The following is a 23496-nucleotide window of genomic DNA, read 5'->3' on the forward strand; positions in this document are numbered from 1 at the left end:
ATGAAGATGTTGTTGACACGGAGGGAGAGGGAGCCGGGGAACCAGGGGGGTGGGGGACGGTAGGAGAGGAGGCAGACAGCAGGAGAACAAAAGGAAAACACACAGGGAGGGGCCGCTGTCAGGCCGCGGGTTGAGCCGTCGTGTTAATACTGTTTGACAGGGGGGAGCCGGCAGCGGCGCGCCTGGGATCGAGAAACAAAAGAGAACAGACGTGTCCCCGGATAAACGGAGGCCACTGGGGGCTGGGGGGGCTGCCTGGTGGGGTCAGGGGGTCCTTGTGTGTGTTTACACCACGCCGTTGGTCCTGCTTTTGCCCCGGGCCTGCTGGATTTTGAGCGCTTGGCTCGGGTCCCCGCGTAGCGGCCTCTGTCTCGGCTCCAGACTAACAAGATGCACCCCCCCCCCTCTTAGCGTAAGACGTCGCTTTTCGGGGGTGCCCTCACGGAGTGGGGTTCTTGAGAAGCCGGTGCCCCCCACCCCGTCCCAGACCACCCCCCACAGCTGGGGTCTTTAAGGAAAGTTAACCGCGTTGTTTTTTTTTTTCGGTCCTGTCCCGGTTTCCACAGCAACGACTTCATGCCCGTAACGCAGTGACCGCCCTTCTCCCCAGCCCGCTGAAGGAGGCCTCACTGGCGCCTTGTGCGCTTTCTCGCAGTCCAGCCCGACGCACCTTGATGTTTCTTTATTCCTCCCCTCGCTGTCAGGCGGGGTGAGGGAGAGAGACGGATTCGTCTTCCCTCCCTGCCGAGTGCCGGTTTTCGCGGAGGGAACTGGTTACGGTCCGCCAGCGGCGAGAACATGCCGTTCTGTTTTTGGGGCTTTGCTTTTGTCGTTTCATTATTTATTTTTGTTTGTTTTCCCCACTGTTAAGGATCGGGAAGAAGTCCCGGCTGGCGGGAACATCCAGGACAAACCTGCAGGCCCCTGTAATAATAATAATAATAATAATAATAATAATAATAATAATAATAAAGAAAAAAACATCTGAGCCCAGACTGCCGTCTACAGTGCCGTGTTTTTAACTCCTGCCCGGCTCTCCCCTTGATATCTAGTTAACCCGCGGTTTCCTGCCACCTGGTCTCATGTCTGCCGAGAGAACACGCCAGAAGACTTTTCATTTCCTATTTCAAACGAGTCCAGAAGCCGCAGCATCGGCGTCTGACCACAGACCACACGCCACAGCCGTCGAGCAGGGGGGGGTCCGAAGTCGCACAGTCTCGGTGTTTAACCGTTTAAACGGAAGAAGTGCATTGAAAACAGAGAACAGGAGAAACTTTACGAAAAGAGTGGTGGGAGTGTGGAACAAGCTGCCCCAGCCGTGTTGTGGAAGCCGATACCCTGGTTTCTTTCAAGACACAGCTGGATGAGAGGGCAGGAGGCTGTTCTTTACACAGAGGGTGGTAGGGGTGTGGAACAACCTGCCCAGTCATGCTGATATGCTGGCTTCTCTGGAGACACAGCTGGATGAGATCCTCCAGTCAGGACAGGAGGCGCCTCTTTACACAAAGAGTGGTGGGAGTGTGGGCCAAGCTGTAGCTGAAACTGGTACGCTTCTCTGAAGAAACAGCGGGACGAGCTCCTTGGATCAATTAACTACTAATTGTTAAAAGGGCTAGATGGGTCGAATGGCCTTCTCCTACCACCCTTCGTGCAAAGACAAGCCTCCTGTGCCTGATTTCAAATCCACTTCCATACAGTTTGTGTTTCATGTGCTGCTGTAAAGCAGTAGCAGACCAGGCCTGTCCCACTGGCTGCTGTGCTGAACGAAGGCGGCATGGCTGTTGGCGCACAAGGCTCGGTTGTGATGCTGAAAGTAGCAGCAGACCTGGCTCATGTGTCCGTTCTGACCACTTGAAGGGCTAAAAGTGAGTGGTTCTGAACCAAAGGGACAGATGGTAGCCAGCTGGAAGAGCCGCTGGGGTTGGCTCTGACCCACTGATGGGGTGATTCTGAGATAATGTCGGACAGGGATATTACCTTTTTTTAAAAAATGAAGGCAGACGATATGGCACCACACTTAGAGACACTGAAGTCCTCGAGCTGGTGGACAATTCAGTTTGTCTCGAGGCGCGCCTTAGTGATTTTATCTTGAGCGTGATCTCGGGTCTTCTGCGCTCTGTGAAGTGTTGAAGGGCTGTGCAGACAGGGAACCGCTTCTCCCTGCGAGAGGAATGTTGCTTCATTACCCTGGTGATGCTGCCTCCTGACGGGAGCACGCAGTCTGCATGATGGGCGCCGCGGCCGGCCCTGGGCTCTGAAGAGGTCAGAGTCGGGAGGCAGGACAAAATGGGTCAGTGGAACATCCATCCGATCATTTGCTTCCAATTCAGGGTCGCGGGGGAGACGAAGTCTATCCCAGCAAGCAGTGGGCGTAAGGCAGGACTCACCCTGGAGGGCGGACAGATGTAGACACACACTCACACCAGGGCCAGAAGGCAATGAACCCACCAGTTTGTGTACTGGGGGGGGGACATGCAAACTCCACACAGACAGCACTCCTGGTCTGGGATTGAACCCAGCGCCCCAGTGCTTGTGGGTAATGGACGTCTGAATAAGATCTTCTCTAGAATCCCTTCTGCCCTTAAAAAAAACTGCACTGCGCAATAATGAAAGCTGTGTAAAAATGAGAAGTCGATACTCACGGTCTGATAAAATTTGCAGTGGTATGCTTAGATGCTTTGTGATCGGCTCAGGTCGAGGATGAAGTCAGTTTTGTATCATCCAAGTGGCTGATGTCACGATTTATCATAAGGCCGTTTATTCCTGGGAGAGGTTATAGAAGCCCAAAGCCGGTCGCTGGTGTTCCAACAGTCCACCGGACACACAAAGGCTGCTAGGTAACCTCTCTATGGGAGCTAGGAGGACGTCACTTTGCCCGGAGAAATCCCACAAGGCCATGGGGAGGGAGAACACGCAGACTCCACACAGAAGATGCTCTGGGCCACAGTTGAACCCAGGACCCCCCCAAAAAGCTAACTTGTACCCCGGCCAACCCCCTGTGTCGGCCCAGGGTCGTAATTTCCGTTGTTGCATTAAAAAAACAAATCACACGTTTGCGCAGAAACACGCTAGGGGAAAAATTCAGATAACTAAAATAATTGGAAATGCAGCTTTCAGAATAAGTGCAGTGACATTTCCGATGTACCAGTGTGTGCGGCAGCTACATTTAGGAATTGGTGTTTCAAATCAAGTTCTGTTGTGCTCAAATTCGACTCTGAATTGCAGAATTCCTCTAAATCTGAAAAAAAGTTCCTTCTCCTCCCTGGGATTTGTGTCTGCATGTAAGGAATTAACCTGGTTGGCAGAGAGCAGATCACTTGTTTAAATATTCATTTATTCATAGATGCAGTTATTAGTTCCCAACTATTTTCTGCATTTAAATTGAGATTCTTATCCGCGGCGGTAATGCAGACGGCTTCATTGTGGCACAGAGCCCTAACAATCTGGGCGTGAATCACCACTGTGAGGAGCATGCAGAGGGAAATTATTTCACGGGAACACAAGACGGGTCACAAATGAGAGGAGGCCCATCTAGCGCTAGCAGATAATCGATCCGAGAGGCTCATCCAGCTGTGAGAAGCCTGAGGGTGCCGGCCTCAATCCCTTGAGCTTGTTCCACACCCCCACCCCCCTTCGTGTAAAGGAGTGCCAGCTGTTTGGTTTCCATCGGCGTGCTCCAGTTCGTGTTTCACTTTTCATTCTGAAGAAGATTCCTGACTTGATCACGTAGTTGTCTTTGACGATTTTGAGAGATTGAGAGACTCAGTTTCTTCTGCTTATCAGTGGACTTTCCCTTCGGACTAAAAAAACTCAGTTCCTTCAGTCTGTCAGTGTGGGACACTCCCTTCAGACTGAAGAGACTCAGTTCCTTCCGTCTGCCAGTGTGGGACACTCCCTGCAGACTAAAAAGACTCAGTTCCTTCAGCCTGTTAGTGTGGGACACTCCCTTCACACTAAAGAGACTCCTAAAGAGTTCCTATAAACTGATTCCAGAGCAGTGACATCTTTTCTTTAAGATGGTTAACCGAATTATCCACAATATTCTACATGAGATTTAACTTGTGTACTGTACCTAAACAAGGCTATATTGGTGCATCGTGAAATTTTATTTGATTTCTTGAATTATATTCAGTGCCTTTCGCCGTATGTGCTTCTATACAGTGTGTAGGATCAGGTCCTGGGTACTCTTCTGTGCTCAGTGCTCAGTTCCTCTGCTCTGGTTTCGCAGTGGAGGACCAGTTCCAGCCCGTGACCTCGGACGAGACGGTGGCGGTGGGCGGCACGGTGACGCTGACCTGCAGGGTGCAGGACAATGACAACTCCTCCCTGCAGTGGTCCAACACCGCGCAGCAGACCCTGTACTTCGGAGAGAAGCGAGGTGAGTGTGGGCGGGGCTGTTACTCCTGATGGGCTGTTCCTCTTGTGGGGCTATTCCCCCTGCTATGCTGTTCTCCTCTGCGGGGCTGTTCCTCCTGAGGGGCTGTTCTCCCCTGCGGGGCTGTTCCCCCTGTGGGGCTGGTCAGCTTGTGAGGCTGTTCCCCCTGTGGGGATGTTCTCCCCTTCAGGGCTGTTCCTCCTATGGGGCTGTTCTCCCCTGCAGGGCTGGTCCCTCTACGGGGTTGTTCCCCCTGCGGGGCTGTTCTCCCTTGCAGGGCTGGTCCCTCTCTGGGGCTGTTCCCTCTACGGGGCTGTTCCCCCCGTGGGGGTCAGCTGGAGGGTGCTTCTTCGCCAGTGGAGGTCTCAGCCCCTCCTGCTGTGTTCCTGCCTGGAGGTCGGGGCTTCTTGAGACAAAGAACAGGGGCCAACTCGTCTCTCTCCGCAGCCCTGCGGGATCACCGCATCCAGCTGGTGCAGTCCACGCCCACCGAGCTGTCCATCAGCATCGCCAACGTCAACCTGTCGGACGAGGGCGAGTACACCTGCTCCATCTTCACCATGCCAGTGCGGACCGCCAAGGCCACCGTCACCGTGCTGGGTGAGCTCCGCGCCGGCCCGTTCGCAGTCCCATCACCCCCCCCCCCCCCCCCCCAGCTTGATCAGGGCTGCAACGTTCACTTAGGCCAGGCGTGTCGACTGAGAGCCGCAACGCAGCTTGTGCCAGAACCCTGCCACCCTTTGTGTACAGACGTCCCACCTGTCCAAAGTGGTTTCGCTTGAATACTATAATGTAGCAGTATTTAACACTATGGTACTATTATTATTTGAACATTACGTAAATAGTGAATGTAAATGATGAAGGATTTAGGAGGCCAGAGATGAGAGCTGTCACGATTGCTTTCTATGTGCAGTGTTTTAAAGTTGTATTGAAATTTGCAAAACACAAATCTGCCGTAGGTTGTGCCAGACCCCTGCCACCCTTCGAGCACAGAGCTGCCACCTTGTTCTGTTTTAAAATGCCCTTCCCTGAAGTTTCCGATTCCTTAACTGTGGGGCCTGAAGAAGTCCATTAGATTGACTCTGTTCGAGCCTTAAAGGATTTTAATTGCTCGATTTGGGACTCCTGAACATCTTCACTGTTCATGACTGACAGATCGTCATTGTATACTCTGTCAGTGTAAGACTGCTAATAGTATTATTATTATTGCTGTTTGACTTTGTTGTTTGACTTTCCTCACTGAATGCGTGATTATAATCTCAGGGATCTGCACTGCGTGTGTGTGTGTGACAGAGATGGGGACTATTATTAGACTAGTTCTCACTCTGGGTGTGTGATTTTTATCATCTAACTGCTTCTCACTGTGTGTGATGATTATTATCTAACTTGTCCTCCCTGTGTGCGTGATAATTATCTCATGGATCTGCGCTGGGTGTCTTCTCTGTGTGTCGGTGCTGGTCACTATTATTAGACTCTTCTCCATTTGGGAACAAGTAATAGGTTTATTCCATGCTGAAAAAAAGAAGAAAGAAAACACAACATTTCGGCCGCGGAGCCTTCTTCGGGTGTGAAGAAGACCTGAAGAAGTGAAGAACACCTGAAGAAGGCTCCACGGCCGAAACATTGTGTTCTCTTTCTTCTCTTTTCAGCTGGAATAAACCTATTACTTGTTCCTCTACAGCATCCGCATGCTGACGTAGCTCCCCACCTGAAATACTCTTCCCTGTTTGTGTGTATATTTGTGCCAGAGGTGTTTATGATAATCAGAATCTAGTTTTCACTGACAAATTCTCACTGTGTGAATATTTTCAGACTCTAGCCCTCGTGGTGTCTGTGAATATATTATATCTGTGTGTGTGATGATGATGATGGTGTCTGTGAATATATTATATCTGTGTGTGTGATGATGATGATGGTGTCTGTGAATATATTATATCTGTGGGTGTGATGATGATGATGGTGTCTGTGAATATATTATATCTGTGGGTGTGATGTGTCTGTGTTGTGTCTGATGAAGATGATGGTGTCTGTGTGTGATGATGATGGAGATGATGATGGTGTCTGTGAGTGATGATGATGATTGAGATGATGGTGTCTGTGTGTGATGATGATGGTGTCTGTGTGTGTGATGATGGTGTCTGTGTGTGATGATGATGGTGTCTGTGTGTGTTGATGATGGTGTCTGTGTGTGATGATGATGGTGTCTGTGTGTGAGATGATGATGGTGTCTGTGTGTGATGATGATGGTGTCTGTGTGTGTGATGATGATGGTGTCTGTGTGTGATGATGATGGTGTCTGTGTGTGTGATGATGATGGTGTCTGTGTGTGATGATGATGGTGTCTGTGTGTGTGATGATGATGGTGTCTGTGTGTGATGATGATGGTGTCTGTGTGTGTGATGATGATGGTGTCTGTGTATGTTGATGATGGTGTCTGTGTGTGTTGATGATGGTGTCTGTGTGTGTGATGATGATGATGGTGTCTGTGTGTGATGATGATGATGGTGTCTGTTGCATGAAGATGATGACAATGATGATGGTGTCTGTGTGGGATGAAGATGACGATGATGATGGTGTCTGTGAGTGATGATGATGATGGTGTCTGTGTGGGATGAAGATGGCGATGATGATGGTGTCTCTGAGTGATGATGATGGTGTGGGTGATGATGATGATGATGGTGTCTGTGTGGGATGAAGACGACGATGATGATGGTGTCTGTGAGTGATGATGATGATGGTGTCTGGGTGATGATGATGAAGATGATGATGGTGTCTGTGTGGGATGAAGATAATGAAGATGTGATGGTGTCTGTGTGGGATGAAGATGATGATGTGATGGTGTCTGTGTGGGATGAAGATGATGACGATGATGATGGTGTCTGTGTGGGATGAAGATGATGACACTGACACTGGTGTGTGTGAGGATGATCACTGTGTCAGTGACGATGACGAAGATGTCTGTGTGCATGTTGCCAGGCGTGCCGCAGAGGCCCGTCATCAAGGGGTACCCCGGGCCCATCGTGGAAGGGGGGACCCTGGAGCTGTCCTGCCATAGCTCCGGCAGCAAGCCCCCCGCCCGCCTGCGCTGGTTCAAGGGGGCCGAGCAGATCCCAGGTGAGAGGAGCCGCGCCGATCTGCCGGCGAGGGGACCCCCATCCCCGAGTCGCTGCTCAACCCCCTGCCTCCCCCCAGGTCGCCCGGATGTGGTGGACCCCGAGGGCAAGACCTTCACCGTGATGAGCAGCATCAACTACACCGTGAGCCGCGAGGACAACGACGCCATCATCTCCTGCTCCGTGGGGCACGAGTCGCTGCAGACCAGCGACAAGAGCGTGGAGCAGAGGATCCAAGTGCTGTGTAAGCCCCCCCGCAAAGGCGCTATATAGGCTGCATGTGTCCATAGCACTGTTAGGGACACCACCTCCCTGTTCTGGGGCCCTGGGCTCAGTCCCATGCATGAGAGCCCTTCCGTACGGAGTCTGCATGTTCCCCCTGGGTTGCCCACCTCCCAGAAACCCGCAGGGTGACCCACAAACTGGCCCCACCTGGGGTCGACCCCTGTCGTTGCCGTTCTGGGGTCTGTCGGCCCCGTGGCCGGGTGGGGGTTTGGAGGCCAAGGGTAGGAGGGCTCCCCAGGGCGGACGTGGGGAACATCTGGGAGATCGTGGGGGGGGAACTCCGTGCCCAATGCGGGGATGGAGGCCTAGTCCGACCGGGGCAACGCAGATTTGCCGGTTCTGAATCCCGGCTCCGGCGCCTGGCCCGCGGCTTGCGCCCTCCCTCCCCCACTCTTCTTGCTGCGCCGGGGGGGCCGCCGGCTAACGTGCTCTCCCTCCTTCCGCCCCGCAGACAAGCCCTCCGTCCGGATCCAGCCGGAGAGCGACCTGCCCAGGGAGGAGGAGAAGTTCTTCCTGCAGTGCGTCGGCCTGGGGAACCCCGAGTAAGGAACCCCGCCTGCGCCCCGCTGTGTGATAGAAATAGTGCTGGGAACAGGACCCCGCCTGCACCCCGCTGTGTGATGCACTCCTGGTTTAACAGTGCAGGAAACAGGACTCCTTTCACGTGTTTCTTTGAATTTGATTAAGCCCCCTCTCTACAGCATGTTAATCCAATCCAGGTCCTTTTTCGTATTCAATAAATTCAATACATTTGTGCCAGCGGGGGGAGGGGGGTGAACTCTGAGCTTTGATTGTGTTAGATGACTGTTGTTGTTAATGTTCTGCATCAGAGCTCCTGCAGGGGTGTGTTTCTCAGGGGTGCATGGAGTGATGCTCTGTCTTGTGAGACCCTGTAACCCTTCTGTGGGCAAGACCCCAGTGACAATTAACAAACCTGTGCAACAGGAACACAGGAATGCTGGGTCCAGGTTCGAGGAGACAGATGTTACTGTTACTCACAGGAATCATTCCTGATTCATTATGTTTAAAAATACTTAGCGGCATGTCTAGACTACATTCTCCAGAATGCAGTGGGGAATGAGGTGCTGGCCTCAGTCACCCAACCAAACGTCTTGCATCAAACAGTGATTGAAGGCAGCAGATCATTCTCTTGAGGGCAGTGGCTCATTCTCTTGTACCAGGCTGTCAGGTGACTGAGGGCAGTGGCTCGTTCTCTTGCACCAGCCTGTCAGGTGACTGAGGGCAGCGGCTCATTGTCTTGCACCAGGCTGTCAGGTGACTGAGGGCAGTGGCTCATTCTCTTGCACCAGCCTGTCAGGTGACTGAGGGCAGCACCTCATTCTCTTGCACCAGCCTGTCAGGTGACTGAGGGCAGCACCTCATTCTCTTGCACCAGCCTGTCAGGTGACTGAGGGCAGCGGCTCATTGTCTTGCACCAGCCTGTCAGGTGACTGAGGGCAGCAGCTTGTTCTCTTGCACCAGGCTGTCAGGTGACTGAGGGCAGCAGCTTGTTCTCTTGTACCAGCCTGTCAGGTGACTGAGGGCAGCAGCTTGTTCTCTTGTACCAGCCTGTCAGGTGACTGAGGGCAGCAGCTTGTTCTCTTGCACCAGGCTGTCAGGTGACTGAGGGCAGCAGCTTGTTCTCTTGCACCAGGCTGTCAGGTGACTGAGGGCAGCAGCTCGTTCTCTTGTACCAGCCTGTCAGGTGACTGAGGGCAGCAGCTCGTTCTCTTGTACCAGCCTGTCAGGAATGTGATCCGGACTCGCTTCTCTCTCCCCCCCCCATCCTCCTTCCCTCCCCCCCCCAGGCCGAGCGTGTTCAAGTGGGAGAGGAAGGAAGGGGAGCTGCCCCACCACTCCAAGCAAGATGGCAGCTACCTGTACTTCGAGTCGCTCAACAAGTCTGACAATGGCCTGTACCACTGCGAGGCCGACAACGGGATCGGCAAAGGGGAGGCCGAGTACCAGCTGTCCGTCCTGGGTAAGCGCACCGCAGCCCGGTCCCTTCCCTCCCGGAGCCAAGGAGCTCCTCCCAGTCCCCGTCTTCCCCCAGCCAGGAAGAGGGAAGGCGGCCCCTCTGTGGCGACGGAGAGAGGAGATCGCGATGGGGGGAGGGCTTGAGTCAGGTATCGCACATCTCCAAAGGCTCCTTTTTGTTTTTGTAGGGCTTCTGGTTATTTACGGCCCGCTGTTACGTCTCACTGTTTTGTTTCCACACCGCGTGACAGACGTGCATACGTGTTCGCGTGTACTGTACATGCAGGCCTGGCGTTTGGGACAATATATTTAGGTCAGGTGACTGCACAGGCGGTTTGTGCCCATGCAGCCGCAGGCGGGATCGCGGGCTGTCCGCGTGGCAGGACGCGTCCACGTGCACGGTCGAGCGCAACGCCTCAAGCGGGGCAGGGCCGTGTTTTCAGCTGGGAATCCAGGACCGATTCCAAAGGGCTCCCGCCGAGGCGGGGCTGCTCCGAGTGCTGGGGTCCCCCCCCCTGCGCCGGCACGGTCCGGGGCGAGCCGAGATGCGTGGGGGGGACGGGGGCGGAGGCTGGCCCCCCGTGGGGGGCGGAGAGAGAGAGAGGAAGGGGCGCAGGCGCCTCTCCGCGCTGGTTTTGTGTGTTTTTCAGTTCCCGCGCTCTTCTGCGCCGGCGTTGCTTCCGATGTCAATTTTTCTTTCTTCCCGTTTGTTTCTCTTCCTGTTTTTCGCTCGCCCCCCCCCACCGCCCTCTGTTTTTTTTGCCCTCCTTCACTCTTTTCTGCACGGCCGACTGTACCCACGCACCCCCTGTTCCGTGGCGCCCCCCTGCCCCCCCGCTCGCCCGCGCGTTGGCCGTGCCTGGCTGTGCCGCCCCCCGACCCCCCCCGTCCCTGTCCGCCCTGCCCCTCCTCCTCCTCCTCAGAGCCCCCGCCGCCCGCCCCCCGCTCCACGCTCTCCCCCTTCACAGCCAGCGGCACGCGCCCGCCAGCTCTGCCCACCTCACCGGCAGACAGGCAGCGCCACCCCCTGGGAGACGCAGGTAAAGGAAACAGCCTCCTACTCCTGGGTGACAGGCAGGGACGCAGGTCCCACTGCGCAGCAGGGCGATCCACTCCTGGTTTATCAGTGCTGGAAACAGGACCCCCCCTGCACCCCGCTGTGTGATTCACTCCTGGTTTTACAGTGCTGGAAACAGGACTCCCACTGCGCAGCAGAGAAACCAGGAGTGGATTGAACAGTGCTGGAAACAGAACCCCTACTGCACCCCGCTGTGTGATTCACTCCTAGTTTAACAATGCTAGAGAGAGGACCCCCACTGCGCAGCAGGGTGATCCACTCCTGGTTTATCAGTGCTGGAAACAGAACCCCTACTGCACCCCGCTGTGTGATTCACTCCTGGTTTTATAGTGCTGGAAACAGGACCCCCACTGCATGGCAGGGTGATCCACTCCTGGTTTATCAGTGCTGGAAACAGGACCCCCACTGCATGGCAGGGTGATCCACTCCTGGTTTATCAGTGCTGGAAACAGAACCCCTACTGCACCCCGCTGTGTGATTCACTCCTAGTTTAACAGTGCTAGAAACAGCACCCCCACTGCGCAGCAGGGTGATCCACCCCTGGTTTAACAGTGCTGGAAACAGGACCCCCACTGCTTTGCAGGGTGATCCACTCCTAGTTTAACAGTGCTGGAAACAGGATCCCACTGCACAGCAGGCTAATCCACCCCAGGTCTTTCTTTGTATTCAGTAAAACTCCCATTGCACAGCATTCAAATCCATTCCAGGTCTTTTTTTTTGTGTGTTCCACCAAACTCCCATTGCACAGCGGTTTGCTCCCAGTTTTTCTGTGTTTTCGATCAAACTCCCGGTGCACAGCTCCATCACGTGTCTGACAAACTGCAAGCTCGGTCAGAGCCCCTCCAGTCTCTCATCGTGCAGATGTGGAGGCAATACAGGAACCAGACAATAACACTTTTTCACCAAAAGGATTTCCATAACATTATTCATGCAAACCTGCTACCTACCTGTGACTTTTTCTTTTTAAAGCTTAGCAGTTTGCACTCTCTTTTGCACCTGCTGCAAGCTAATAGCCCAGCTGGGCTAAGACACCTGTGAATGAAGTTCATTAGAAAACACAGGTGTGAAGAGTGTCCAATTGTGAGGGTTTTTTTAATCTGACTGAACCAAAAAAAGATCCACCCCCCAGACACCTCGTTAAGCACAGAATAAAGACTTTGTAATTAAAAGGGGGAGACGAGTACGGCCTTAACGAGGCGACTGTGTGCTGCAGGAATTCATGTGCTTGTTAGAGAGCAGCACCGAGGAAGAGCAGGAGTGTGGAGTGTGTGAGTGGAGTGTGAGGGAAACTCAGGAGGGAGAGAGGAGCCAGAATGACCCTGAACACATTCCCATCAGCCTCCGGCTCACCAGGCCCATTACTAAAGTGCTCCTCAATCCCAGGAGGACAGCCGGATGTTTTCCTGCAGCATCTTCCACAACATGGCTGGGGCCGCTTGTTCCACACTCCCACCACCCTTAGTGTAAAGTAAAGACTTACTCCTGTCCTGACGGGAGCATCTCATCCAGCTGTTTCTCCGAATGAGCTTGTGTATTTTTAACACCTGGCTGGGCATGGCTGGGGCAGTTTGTTCCACACTCCCACCACCCTTAGTGTAAAGACATACTCCTGTCCTGACAGGAGAATCTCAGCTTCATGTTTCTCCAAATAAGCTTGTGTATTTTTAACAACATGGCCGAGCAGCTTGTTCCATACTCCTACCACCCTTAGTGCCTGCTGTCTTGACATCCAGCTGTTTCTTGACAGAAACCAGGGTATCGGCTTCAACAACACAGCTGGGCAGCTTGTTCCACCCCCCCACCGCCTTTTGTGTAAAGAACAGCCTTCTGTCCTGATTGAAGAATCTCATCCAACTGTTTTCCTGAAGAAAGCTAGTGCATTTTCAATAACAGGGCTGGGAAGCATATTTCACACTCCCACCGCCCTTAGTGTAAAAACATATTCCCGTCCTGAGGCCAGAGTACAGGTCTCAATGACATGGCTGGGCGCCTTGTTCCACACTCCCACCACCCTCTGTGTAAAGGACAAAACGTTGCCACTGCTTTCATGGGGTGTGTGTGTGTGTGTAGGGGGGGGGGTTGGTTCATCATACGTGATGTCGCGTTGCCTGTTTTATCGCTGTGTTTTCTTTACCATCTCTTCACGCCACCTCCATCCCCACACCCACCCACTGGCGCCATTTCACGCCCCTCCTGGCCTCCCCCATCACCCTGCACGCACACCGCTCTCCACCCATCTGCACGGGAAGACGCGGACGCAGAAGACCTGCCAGGTACCACGTCCGGCTGCCTGCCCGTCCCTCCGTCGCGGGTTCGAGCCCTGTCTGTCCGTTTGTGCGCCTCGTCTCTCCAGCTGTGGTGTGTGTGTGCGCGCTCCGGGGGGGGGGGGGGAGAGAGAGCTCCCCCTGGCGGTCGGGACGGAGGGGCGCGTGCTGCCCTGGTCCGGGCAGTCCCGGGTGCTGTGATCATCTGGCGTGCCCGTACCCCTGGGGTACGACCCAGACCCTGAGCACGTTGTTCCCCACCCCCACCACCCTTTGTGTAAAGACCTGCCTCTAGTTCCCAGTTCCCGGGGGATGTGGAGTGGTTTCCGATCTGCGGGGGTTAGCGAGCTGGTGGAAACCGTACCACCGGTGCAGGCAGGCCTCCTCTCGGCCCGTCCTGTGAGCTTCCAGCTCGCTGGGGGGGGGAGGAGGGGGGGGAGTCTGAAATCGGCCGCTGGGTTTAAATCGCAGGACGGGAGAGAGAAGCCCTATCTCACGCTCCTGACGATCGAAAGGAGGGGAGGGGGGGTCCCCCCACACACGCGGGCCCGAGCAGGGCTGACTGGAGTGTCTCACCCAGATTGTCCTGAGAGAAGGCAGGGTGTCGGCTTCAAAAACAAGGCTGAGCAGCTCGTTCCACACTCCCACCACCCTCTGTGTAAAGAAGTGCCCCCCCCCCCACCACCACCACCACTACCACCAGCCTCCCACCCAAATTGAAGCATCTCATCCAGCTGTGTCTTAAGAGACGCCAGGGTTTTGGCTTCAACAACAGGGCCGAGCAGCTTGTTCCCCACCCCCACCACCCTTTGTGTAAAGACCTACCTCTAGTGATCCGCCCTGGGTCCGTTTTTTGCGGTGCGCCTGAGTGCCCAGTTTCCCTCAGCCGAAGGAGAGCTGTGGTTGAGGCCACTCCGATGACCAAGGGCACAAAACGCACAGCAGGCAGCTAATAATCACTAGCTTGTTCACTGCCTGCAGAACTTAAGAACGCTAGCAAACGAGAGGAGCCCGTTCAGCCATTTGGTAGTCGGTAGCCAGTTTGCCCCAAGATCTACAGCTGTCTGCCTTAAGAGCACCCAGGGCATAGTTTCAGCTGCGAGGGATGAGGCAGCTTGTTCCACACTCCCACCACCTTGTGTGTAAAGAAGCACCTCCTGTCCAGACTGAAGGATCTCATCCAGCTGTGTCTCAGGAGAAGCTAGTATATTTTCAACATTGTGGCCGAGACAGCTTGTTTCACACTCCCACCACCCTTAGTGTAAAGACATACTGCTTTCCTAACCGGCGAATCTCATCCAGATGTTTCTCAGAAGACGCTCGTATATCTTCAACAACATGGCTGGACAGCCTGTCCCACACTCCCACCAGCCTCTGTGTAAAGACGTGCTTCTGTCCTGACCGGAGGATCTCATCCAGGGCATCAACCATGTAACTGGCCAGCTTGCTGCACACTCCCACCACCCTTTGTGTACAGTAGTGCCCTCTGTGCTTGGTTCTGAATGTGCTATTTGCCTGCCGTGATGTCCACCCGAGCCAACGGCGTGCTCCATCGATCTCCGCTGTGCGGGAGTTGGCGCAGAATGTTTTCCTCACGCATGCTGTGAACCGGTCCACTAACCTGCGGCGTGCCCTTCTCTCCCCCCGTCAGACCCCACGGCCATGTCCACGTCCTCGGGGATCGACCACGCGGTGATCGGCGGGGTGGTGGCGGTGATCGTCTTCATCCTGCTGTGCCTGCTGATCGTGCTGGGCCGGTACCTCATTCGGCACAAAGGTGAGCGCGGCGCCGGCCCCCAGCGTACAGGGGGAGAGATCAGCCCCTCCCTACAGGGAGAGATCAGCCCCTGCGCACAGGAGGAGAGATCAGCCCCTCCCTAGTGGGGGAGAGATCAGTTCCTCTCTACAGGGAGAGACATCAGTCCCTCTCTACAGGGAGAGACATCAGCCCCTGTGTACAGGGGGAGAGATCAGTCCCTGTGTACAGGGGGAGAGATCAGTCCCTGTGTACAGGGGGAGAGATCAGCCCCTCCCTAGAGGGGGAGAGATCAGCCCCTCTCTACAGGGAGAGAGATCAGTCCCTGTGTACAGGGGGAGAGATCAGCCCCTCCCTAGAGGGGGAGAGATCAGTCCCTCTCTACAGGGAGAGAGATCAGCCCCTGTGTACAGGGGGAGAGATCAGCCCCCGGCACAGAGCTTTGGGGGGCGCTGTGTCTACCACACACCTGCTAGTTCCTGTTCCAGCTGAGCTCTCAGTAACACAATTGACTCTTTGATTGATAGGCTAAGCACAACAAGCATTTTAACTATTTGAATATTTTCAGCTATTTTCAAACGTGGTGGAGATCAGCTTTTCACTGTTGCCTTTCATAAGGCCCAGAGCAGACAAAACACTTGCAGATATTCGACCCGAGCAACTTATTAGAGCTCAATTAAGGTTTCAATGAAGCCAGCAGGTGTGTGGGGCTCTGGGTCAAGAACCTTCTTCGGTTGTTGAGGTGCTACGTTCATGAATTGGCTAATCGATGGGAACTTCAGGCCATGGAGTTTGAGACCTGCATGAAACTATTAATTGATCGACTGGCTGGCTGTCCTATTGGTTGATTGTTTGATGTCCTCTATTGTCGGAGTGCCACATTGATTGATTGATTGATCAGTAGATTGGTTGGCTGATTGATCCATCTCCTTGATTGACGGAGTGATGAACTGGCTCGTTGACGGAGCTGTGAAATCTGATTGATAAGACTGATTTCCTCCACTGTCAGCATGCCACATTGATTAATTGTCTAGTTAATGGGAGGGAGACAGGACATGGAGCTGTGAGATTGATTGATTGATTGATTGATTGATTGTCAGAGTGCTGTATTGATTAACTGGCTAGCTGACAGGGGAGAGGACATGGAGCTGTGGAACTTTGTTGATTGATTGATTGATTAATTATTGATTGTCAGAGTGCTGTATTGATTAACTGGCTATCTGACAGGCGTGAGGACATGGAGCAGTGGGACTTCGTTGATTGATTGATTGATTGTCAGAGTGCTGTATTGATTAACTGGCTAGCTGACAGGGGAGAGGACATGGAGCTGTGGAACTTTGTTGATTGATTGATTGATTAATTATTGATTGTCAGAGTGCTGTATTGATTAACTGGCTATCTGACAGGCGTGAGGACATGGAGCAGTGGGACTTTGTTGATTGATTGATTGATTGTCAGAGTGCTGTATTGATTAACTGGCTAGCTGACAGGGGAGAGGACATGGAGCTGTGGGACTTTGTTGATTGATTGATTAATTATTGATTGTCAGAGTGCTGTATTGATTAACTGGCTAGCTGACAGGGGAGAGGACATGGAGCTGTGGGACTTTGTTGATTGATTGATTGTCGGAATGCTATGTTGGTTAATTGGCTAGTTAACAGGGGAGGCAGGACATGGAACTGTGGGACTTGCTTGCTCACTTGATTGATTGATTGATTGATTGATTGATCGATTGATCGGCTCTGGCAGGCACATACCTGACGCACGAAGCCAAGGGCTCGGACGACGCCCCCGACGCCGACACGGCCATCATCAACGCCGAGGGAGGGCAGTCTGGAGCCGAGGACAAGAAGGAATACTTCATCTAGGGAACGGGAGAGAGCTGACCAGGAGGAGGGGCTCATCCAGAACTTTAAACCACTCTTAACCTAAAAATTAACGACGAAAACAACAACAACAACAACAACAAAAAAAGCAAGGAACTGCAAGACCCGCCATCTGGTAAAGAAAAAAACAAACTGTTTTCGACATTTGTTTGTCATCAGTCTTATTCTGTGGAAATGTAGGGTGGGAATTTTCCGAGGGCTCGAAACCGCCGCAAGAGGTCCATCTGTCCACTTCCGCTGACCGATGGGTGGCCTGCCGCCCACGGATGTTTGCTTGCGGCGGCTCCACAGCGTAACACTGACCAAAGCAGATGGAGAAAAATCAAGCGGGCCGAGGCCAGAGCACTTCCGTTTATCTCCTGCAGGGGGCGCATGGCCCACTGCTAGAGCGCTTCCATTGACCTCCTGCAGGGGGCGCATGGTTCACTTCTGGTGCGCTTCTGCTGACCTCCTTGCTTGGGGAGGGGGGGGGGGGGCGGCGACCGGCCCCATGCCGGAGCAGAGGGAGTGGAGGCGGGACTTGGAGGAGGAGAGGCGGTGTGGGGCGGAGCGACGTGGGCGGGGCCATGTGTGTGGGTGTGGTGGTGTGGGCGGGGCGGGGTTGGGAGGGGGTGTGGCTACATGGCGAAGGGGGGGGGGAGGGGGAGTGGGGACCACAAAATGCTTCCCAGTGCTGATCTGACGCAAACACTTCGTGCTTGAGGGTTCACCACCGGGGGCGCCCTCGGGTGGGTAGATCCTCTCATATCAGCCTGCCTGTCTGAAAAACACAGACGCCCGATTATCAGGTCAGGACATCAGGTCTCAGAAGCTGAGCTGGGCCAGAGCCTGGGCTATACTGGGGTGGAAATCTATAAGAGTGACTGGTGGACCAGTAGGGGGCGCTCCACCCTCTAGGCAGGAATGTCTGAACCAGAGCCCCCTGCGTGGTAACTGGTGGCAGACCACAGTGTCGTAAACTGAGGTCCCCGCTACTTGGTCCTTAACAGTCCCCTCAGTCACCTGGTGCAACAATTTCTCCAGTCAGTGGGTCCCTGCCTGTTAATGTAAAGTGCTTAGAGATGGTTAGGGATGCACGCAGGGAATGGTTGGGACATCTCACGTCTCTTCCCATTTCCGTACGAGATGCCATCTGCTGAGTGCCGTGGCAACACCGTTGCCCGGGAACGTATCCGACCGCAGCCGGACTTCCTTTTCACTGACAGGGAGAGGCATCGAACGAACGGACCGGCCCGTGGACTAGCGCCCCCTGCAGGACGTAGCACTGACTCGCGCCCTGTGCTTCCAGGAGAGGCTCCAGGCTGCAGGTGTAGCAGGTTTCCTGATAAAGGATGGGCCGGGTATTGGCCGCTGATTAAATTCTGCCGTTTTCTCCGAACCGGACAGGAGAGTGGAGACGAGGGGTCACAGCAGGCGTGGACGCCCTCCCCCCTCCCCAGCGCATCACTCTGGCTGCGTCCGTGGCTTTACCGTTTCCCGTTATTGTGCCGTCTTCCCACCCCTCCCTTGACTTATACGAACATGTATTTAAACAGTGACACGCCCAAACCGTGCATCGCGTAGCGGGGGGTCAAACACAGCATCGCTGTCTGCACTGACTTTATTCTGCTGAGGTCTGGTTGTTGTCAACAGCTGTAAATAAGCCTCTCTTTCTCTCTCTCTCTCTGTCTCTCCGTCTCGCTCTGTCCAAGATCTGCTGCCCAGCGGGCCTCGCTGCTCTCGTTACCCGATGGCCCCACAAGGGGGCACACTACTCCGTCTGGCAGTTGGTACAGGTCTCTTTACTCCTCCCGCTTCTGAACAATAAGGAAAGGCTTTCCCTTCTCCAATTAAGCAATTAAGGGGGTCAATTAAGCATCAATGAGTCCAATTAAGCAATTAAGGAGTTCAAATAAGCAATTAAGGGCTCAGGTGGGACCTTCGTAACAGCCGTTCTGAACTGCAGAGACGCAGGATCACTCGTATCTCCTCCCGGCCGACCGCGTGTCCCCGACTGCGGGTCTCCCTCTGTCGGCTCCCGTTCCCGGGTCGTCAAGCAGCTGGACCGGCCGCGCTTCCGGACATCTCCGTCCAGCTCCTGTAGCGTTTCCTTCCTCACAGGGTCTCCAACCCCAGTCCTGGGGCCCCCAGTCCAGTTATTCTTACAGGTCACCCCGAATCTGGGGTCTCCAGCCCTGGTCCTGGGGAGCCCCAGTCCAGTTAGTCTGACGGGTCACCCCAAATCAGGGGTCTCCAATCTTGCAGGTCAGCAACCTGCAGGTGTGACAGACGGCAGGGAAAGGTCAACGAGATGAGATAAGGCCCATTAACGAGCTCTGACGAAGTCATTCAGGCCTCAGCCACAGTGAAACCAGGACCGGCTTCAGGTGTCTGGATCTGCAGAAGTGCAGGGTGTCTGATTTACACACGGGGGGTCTCAAAACTCAGGTGGTCTTTAATTGCTTAATTGGCTTTGAATAATTCGAGCTGACCTCTGGCGCGTGAGTGGCCGAAAGGACACGTGGGGGGGAGGGCGAGGAACAGGCGGATTGTTTTGAGATTTGTTTGAAACCAGACCAAGCGCCTTCCCTGTGGCGCGAAGCCACCGCGTCATCGAAACCAGCTGAAAACATCGTTTCCAGCCTCGTCCCGCGAGGAAAACCTTTAAAACGCCGGAACAGGGAGCGAAGTTCCCAGAGGAGGGTTAGCGGCAAGGCGAGTGAGTTCTGTTTCGGAAACAAACCGCCGTGTTAGTTAGGAGAGCGAAAAACACAATAACACAACAGTACACACCCGGGTTAAAAACGGAAACTAAGAACACGAGCGAACATATCTGGGTCAAAAGCGGAAACTAAGTACAGAACAGAACATAACTGGGTTAAAAAACGGACTGCTGCTGAAAAATATCGATGTTTTTGTTCGTGTTATCGAATCGCCGGAAGCGGTGGGGACCGCTCGTGTCGCCCGGGCCGGGTGGTTTCGTCTCTCTCGCTGTGACGTCACGGCCGCCACGTCGACGTCACTCTCCCCGCACGGGTCCTACGGGACACCCTCTCCCGGCCCTCCCCCCAAAAACCACGCACACACCTCACCCTACACAAATCAGGCTCTGCAGTCTTGACGCGCCAGCGGTCGCTCTCTCTCTATCTCTCTGTCTCTCTTCTAGCTGTTGCTCTGTGTTTCACACTATCCTTCTTTACCGCAGTATGTATCGATGAAAAATGCTTGCCTGTTTTTTTATTACTATGTACACTGAAATGCTGAATTAAGATATCACTGTCTGGGGGCAAAAAAAAGTCAAAACTATGTAAATGCAAATATTTTTATTATGATTAGGGGTCTTATTTAATTCTGTATGTCATGCCAGTATTATGATCCATTTTGTCTCAGTGTTATGATTGTAATTATAATTAATATGATTATTATTATTATTATTGTTGTTGCTCTTTGGATGAGAGATTTGTGTTGGGGCCAGTGGAGTGGACGGGCTGCGTCTTCTTTTACATCTGTTTTTTTTATTTCTTTTAATTTCACTGTAACCTGTGTGTCTGTACGAGGTGCTCATTACGACGTCGAACCCATTTTCTCTGTCTAGTGTATTTTCTGTGTGTCTGTGGGTCTGCGTGCGCTCTCTCTTAGGGAACCGGGGCGGCGGGATAACGCGTGTGCGCGACACCTGGCGTCCCCCCACGGACACCTCCCCACTTAAAGACGCGAAAGTGAAACGAGAGAGAGATCGAGTTCACGGAGCGGCCTGTCAGGGAGCGAGGAGCCGCGGTTACGACGCCAGGTGGCGCTAAAGTGCTTGCAAGAGCTCAACTGGAACCCAAATGTGGTGTGTGTGTGTGTGTCCTGTGCGTTGTGTTTAGTCACTCATCCCACTGGAGGACAGGACGGTTTCTGACACACACCTCTCTCCCGTGAGCTGCAGTGTCTCGCAGGAGAGACAGGCCGCAGGGCTCACAGCTCTAACATCCGGTTCGGCTCCCGTCGTCCCCCGCTCGACCGAGCCGACCCCTCCGACGACCCCTCTGCCTCAACACCTCTAATGTCCCCCCACCCCCAGCAAGCTGTGGAGGTCTGGAGGGGCTCTGAGTGGCTAACCCAGTGGGGTGTTTTGGTTTTCGGGCCCGTCGGGTGAAAAACCGGCGACTTGTTCGTCTTTTCTTCCTTTTTTTGAGAAGCTGAAAATAAAAACAGGGAAGCGGAGCACGGAGAAAGGGGGGAGAAATGATATTCCTGCTCGCCGGCTCTAGTTGTTGTTTTTTTTTTTTTCAGTGACGCGTCTTCCTCCGACATTTCATATCGCGCGGGGCGTCTCTCCTAGGACTACTGACCGATTGATCTGCTGTTGTGTGTGTGTGTGTGATTTTTTATTTTCCTTATGTGTTAACAACAACAAAAAAAGTTATAGTGTGGGGTTTTCCTGCCGTCACGCGAAACGAGACGGGGGCAGAGCAAGTGTGGACATCCTTCAGTCTTGGGGTATCAAGTCTTGGGGGGTATCCACCAAGAATGGGAGAGGAGGCGGAAGGCGCGCGGTTGAGGTGCTGAGCAATTTGCACCCGAAACCAGGCGCAGTTTAAAAAAATAAAACAAAATACAAAACATGACTTGCTGGGAATGTAGAATAGTTTACTTACCATTCGGGTTGCAATAGTGTTTTTGAAGTCGGGGGGTGTCGATGTGAATAAACGGTTTTTTTTATTATTTGTTTTTGCGAGTGTCCAGTATTGGCGCCCCACCGGTAGCGTCCTGTTGTCAGGCGTGCGGGGCTGGGGTGTGGATTCGGTTTTTTTCTTTCTCTTTTTTGTTTTGTTTTGTTTGTTTCGTGAATCAGGAAACACAAGCGGTAGCTGTCCGTTGACGGCGGTCGAGCTGACAACAGCTCGTCTCCCGGGCCCTGTAACTGCAGACGAGGGCGCCCGGCAATGAAAGACGGAAAATGCGGTTTACGCTGAAGTTGAACAATTCAAGTCTCCCGCTGGCTTCAAACGCGACGACTTAGGTCAACCGCCGGCAAAAACAGAGGGACTCCTGCTGTTACCCCCGGAATCACACTAGACTCCTGTTTGCCTCTTCGTCCTCGGAAAAGGAGAGAGGAGTTTAAAACGGGGTTGTGGTTTCGTGTATGTGAGCATTTCGACGTGGTTCTGTTTTCTATCTATATTGTTTCCTTTGTAAAAATATATTTGGTCATGCATTTTTTTTTCAAAATTCTTTAGATTTTATTTTTATTGGTTCATGTGTGCAGAAACAACGGGGGTGGTGATTCATTATTGTTTTGGGCTGTTTTAACAGTTGTTGCAATTTTTTGTTGTTGGGTTTTTTTTGTGTATCTAAGAAAATAAAACACCCGATGTTAACAAAAGCCATATTGCTTACGAATAAAATAAAAAAAAACAAACAAAACGAACAAAAAACGAAACAGAATCGACAGAAAAAAAAGTCAAAAGTGTTGTTGTCCCATTGTCCGTGTCCGAAGTGCCGGGGAGAAGGAGAGGATGCCGTCTGCCGGAAATACGGGTAAGTGCTGACCCTAGCAACAACATCGTTCTGATACACATAGCAACCAGAGTCCCAGTACAGCCGGCTCCTCGGGTCGCCCGGAAATCTAGAGCAGGGGTAGGCAATCCTGATCCTGGAGGCGGTGGTGTGCCTCTCCAGGTTTTCCCTCCAACTCGGCAACCCAGATTAGCTCCTTATTGGCTTAATGGGACTTAACTGCCAGCAGCCATATCACTCTGCAACTCTCAACAGGCAACCCACTGAAGCTCAGCAGGCGTGAGCCTGGTCAGTACCCGGATAAAGAGACCTCCTGGGAAAAACTAAGGTTGCAGCTGGAAGAGGTGTTAGTGGGGCCAGCAGGGGGTGCTCACCCTGCAGTCCACCTGGGTCCTAATGTCCCAGTATAGTGACGGGGACACTATACTGTAAAAAAGGCGCCGTAACTTCGGATGAGACGTAAAACCGAGGTCCTGACTCTCTGTGGTCATTAAAAATCCCAGGGCGTCTCTCGAAAAGAGTAGGGGTGTCACCCCGGTGTCCTGGCCAAATTTCCCCCTGGTCTTTACCCATCATGGCCTCCTAATAACCCCCCTCTCTGAACTGGCTTCATCACTCTGCTCTCCTCCCCACTGAGAGCTGCTGTGTGTGAGCAGACTGGAGCTTCATCCAGGTGGGGGGACAAACTGGTTGGGGTGGAGGGGATCCCCCTGACCTGTGAAGAGCTCTGAGTGGAGAGTCCAGAAGAGCGCTATAGAAGTGTAAGCAATTATTATTATTATTATTATTATTAACTGAACAGTTTCTCTCAGCTCTTCAGGTGATGGAGCTTTTATAAGACCTAGAAAAAAAACAAAACAAAAGACACAGCATCCCCTCCTGGAGCAGGATTGTATACCTGAGAGGCTTGGAGCGCTTTCACTGTGTTCCTTTCGTCCATTCCCTGACCGCTTCCACAGCCGGGTCACAGGGGAGCCGGGGTCTATCCCAGCAAGCAACGGGCGCGAGGCAGGGCATACCCTGGGGGGGGACGCCAGTCCGTCACAGCTCACACACTCCAGGAGCCGGTTAACCTGCCAATTAGAAATGTGTTTGGACTGTGGGAGGAAACTGGAGCACCAGGAGGAAACCCACACGAACCCAGGAGAACACGCAAACTCCACACAGACAGAACCACGGGCCTGGGGACCGAACTCGGTGGGGCCCGGTTCTGTGAGGCAGCAATATTTTTTGACACAGCCTCACTGCCCCGCCCTTACTGCGATCCACTGAGCATCC

General features: G+C 53.4%; 1 protein-coding gene across 1 annotated transcript in view; it reads left to right on the forward strand.

The window, feature by feature from the left end:
• cadm3 (cell adhesion molecule 3) overlaps nucleotides 1–22084 on the forward strand; it is a 48732-nt gene extending 26648 nt beyond the window's left edge. Inside the window, exons 3-12 of the mRNA XM_088637492.1 lie at nucleotides 4229–4378; nucleotides 4823–4975; nucleotides 7352–7489; nucleotides 7568–7732; nucleotides 8225–8315; nucleotides 9582–9754; nucleotides 10674–10790; nucleotides 13078–13101; nucleotides 14744–14869; nucleotides 16598–22084. Coding sequence (XP_088493618.1) covers nucleotides 4229–4378; nucleotides 4823–4975; nucleotides 7352–7489; nucleotides 7568–7732; nucleotides 8225–8315; nucleotides 9582–9754; nucleotides 10674–10790; nucleotides 13078–13101; nucleotides 14744–14869; nucleotides 16598–16716 — 1256 coding nt within the window. The 3' untranslated portion in view covers nucleotides 16717–22084. The remainder of the gene's footprint in view (nucleotides 1–4228; nucleotides 4379–4822; nucleotides 4976–7351; nucleotides 7490–7567; nucleotides 7733–8224; nucleotides 8316–9581; nucleotides 9755–10673; nucleotides 10791–13077; nucleotides 13102–14743; nucleotides 14870–16597) is intronic.
• The last annotated feature ends 1412 nt before the right edge of the window (nucleotides 22085–23496 follow it).

The sequence above is a fragment of the Lepisosteus platostomus genome, chromosome 6 (assembly GCF_059453375.1).
Source record: "Lepisosteus platostomus isolate fLepPlt1 chromosome 6, fLepPlt1.hap1, whole genome shotgun sequence".
In the NCBI taxonomy this organism is placed as follows: Eukaryota; Metazoa; Chordata; class Actinopteri; order Semionotiformes; family Lepisosteidae; genus Lepisosteus; species Lepisosteus platostomus.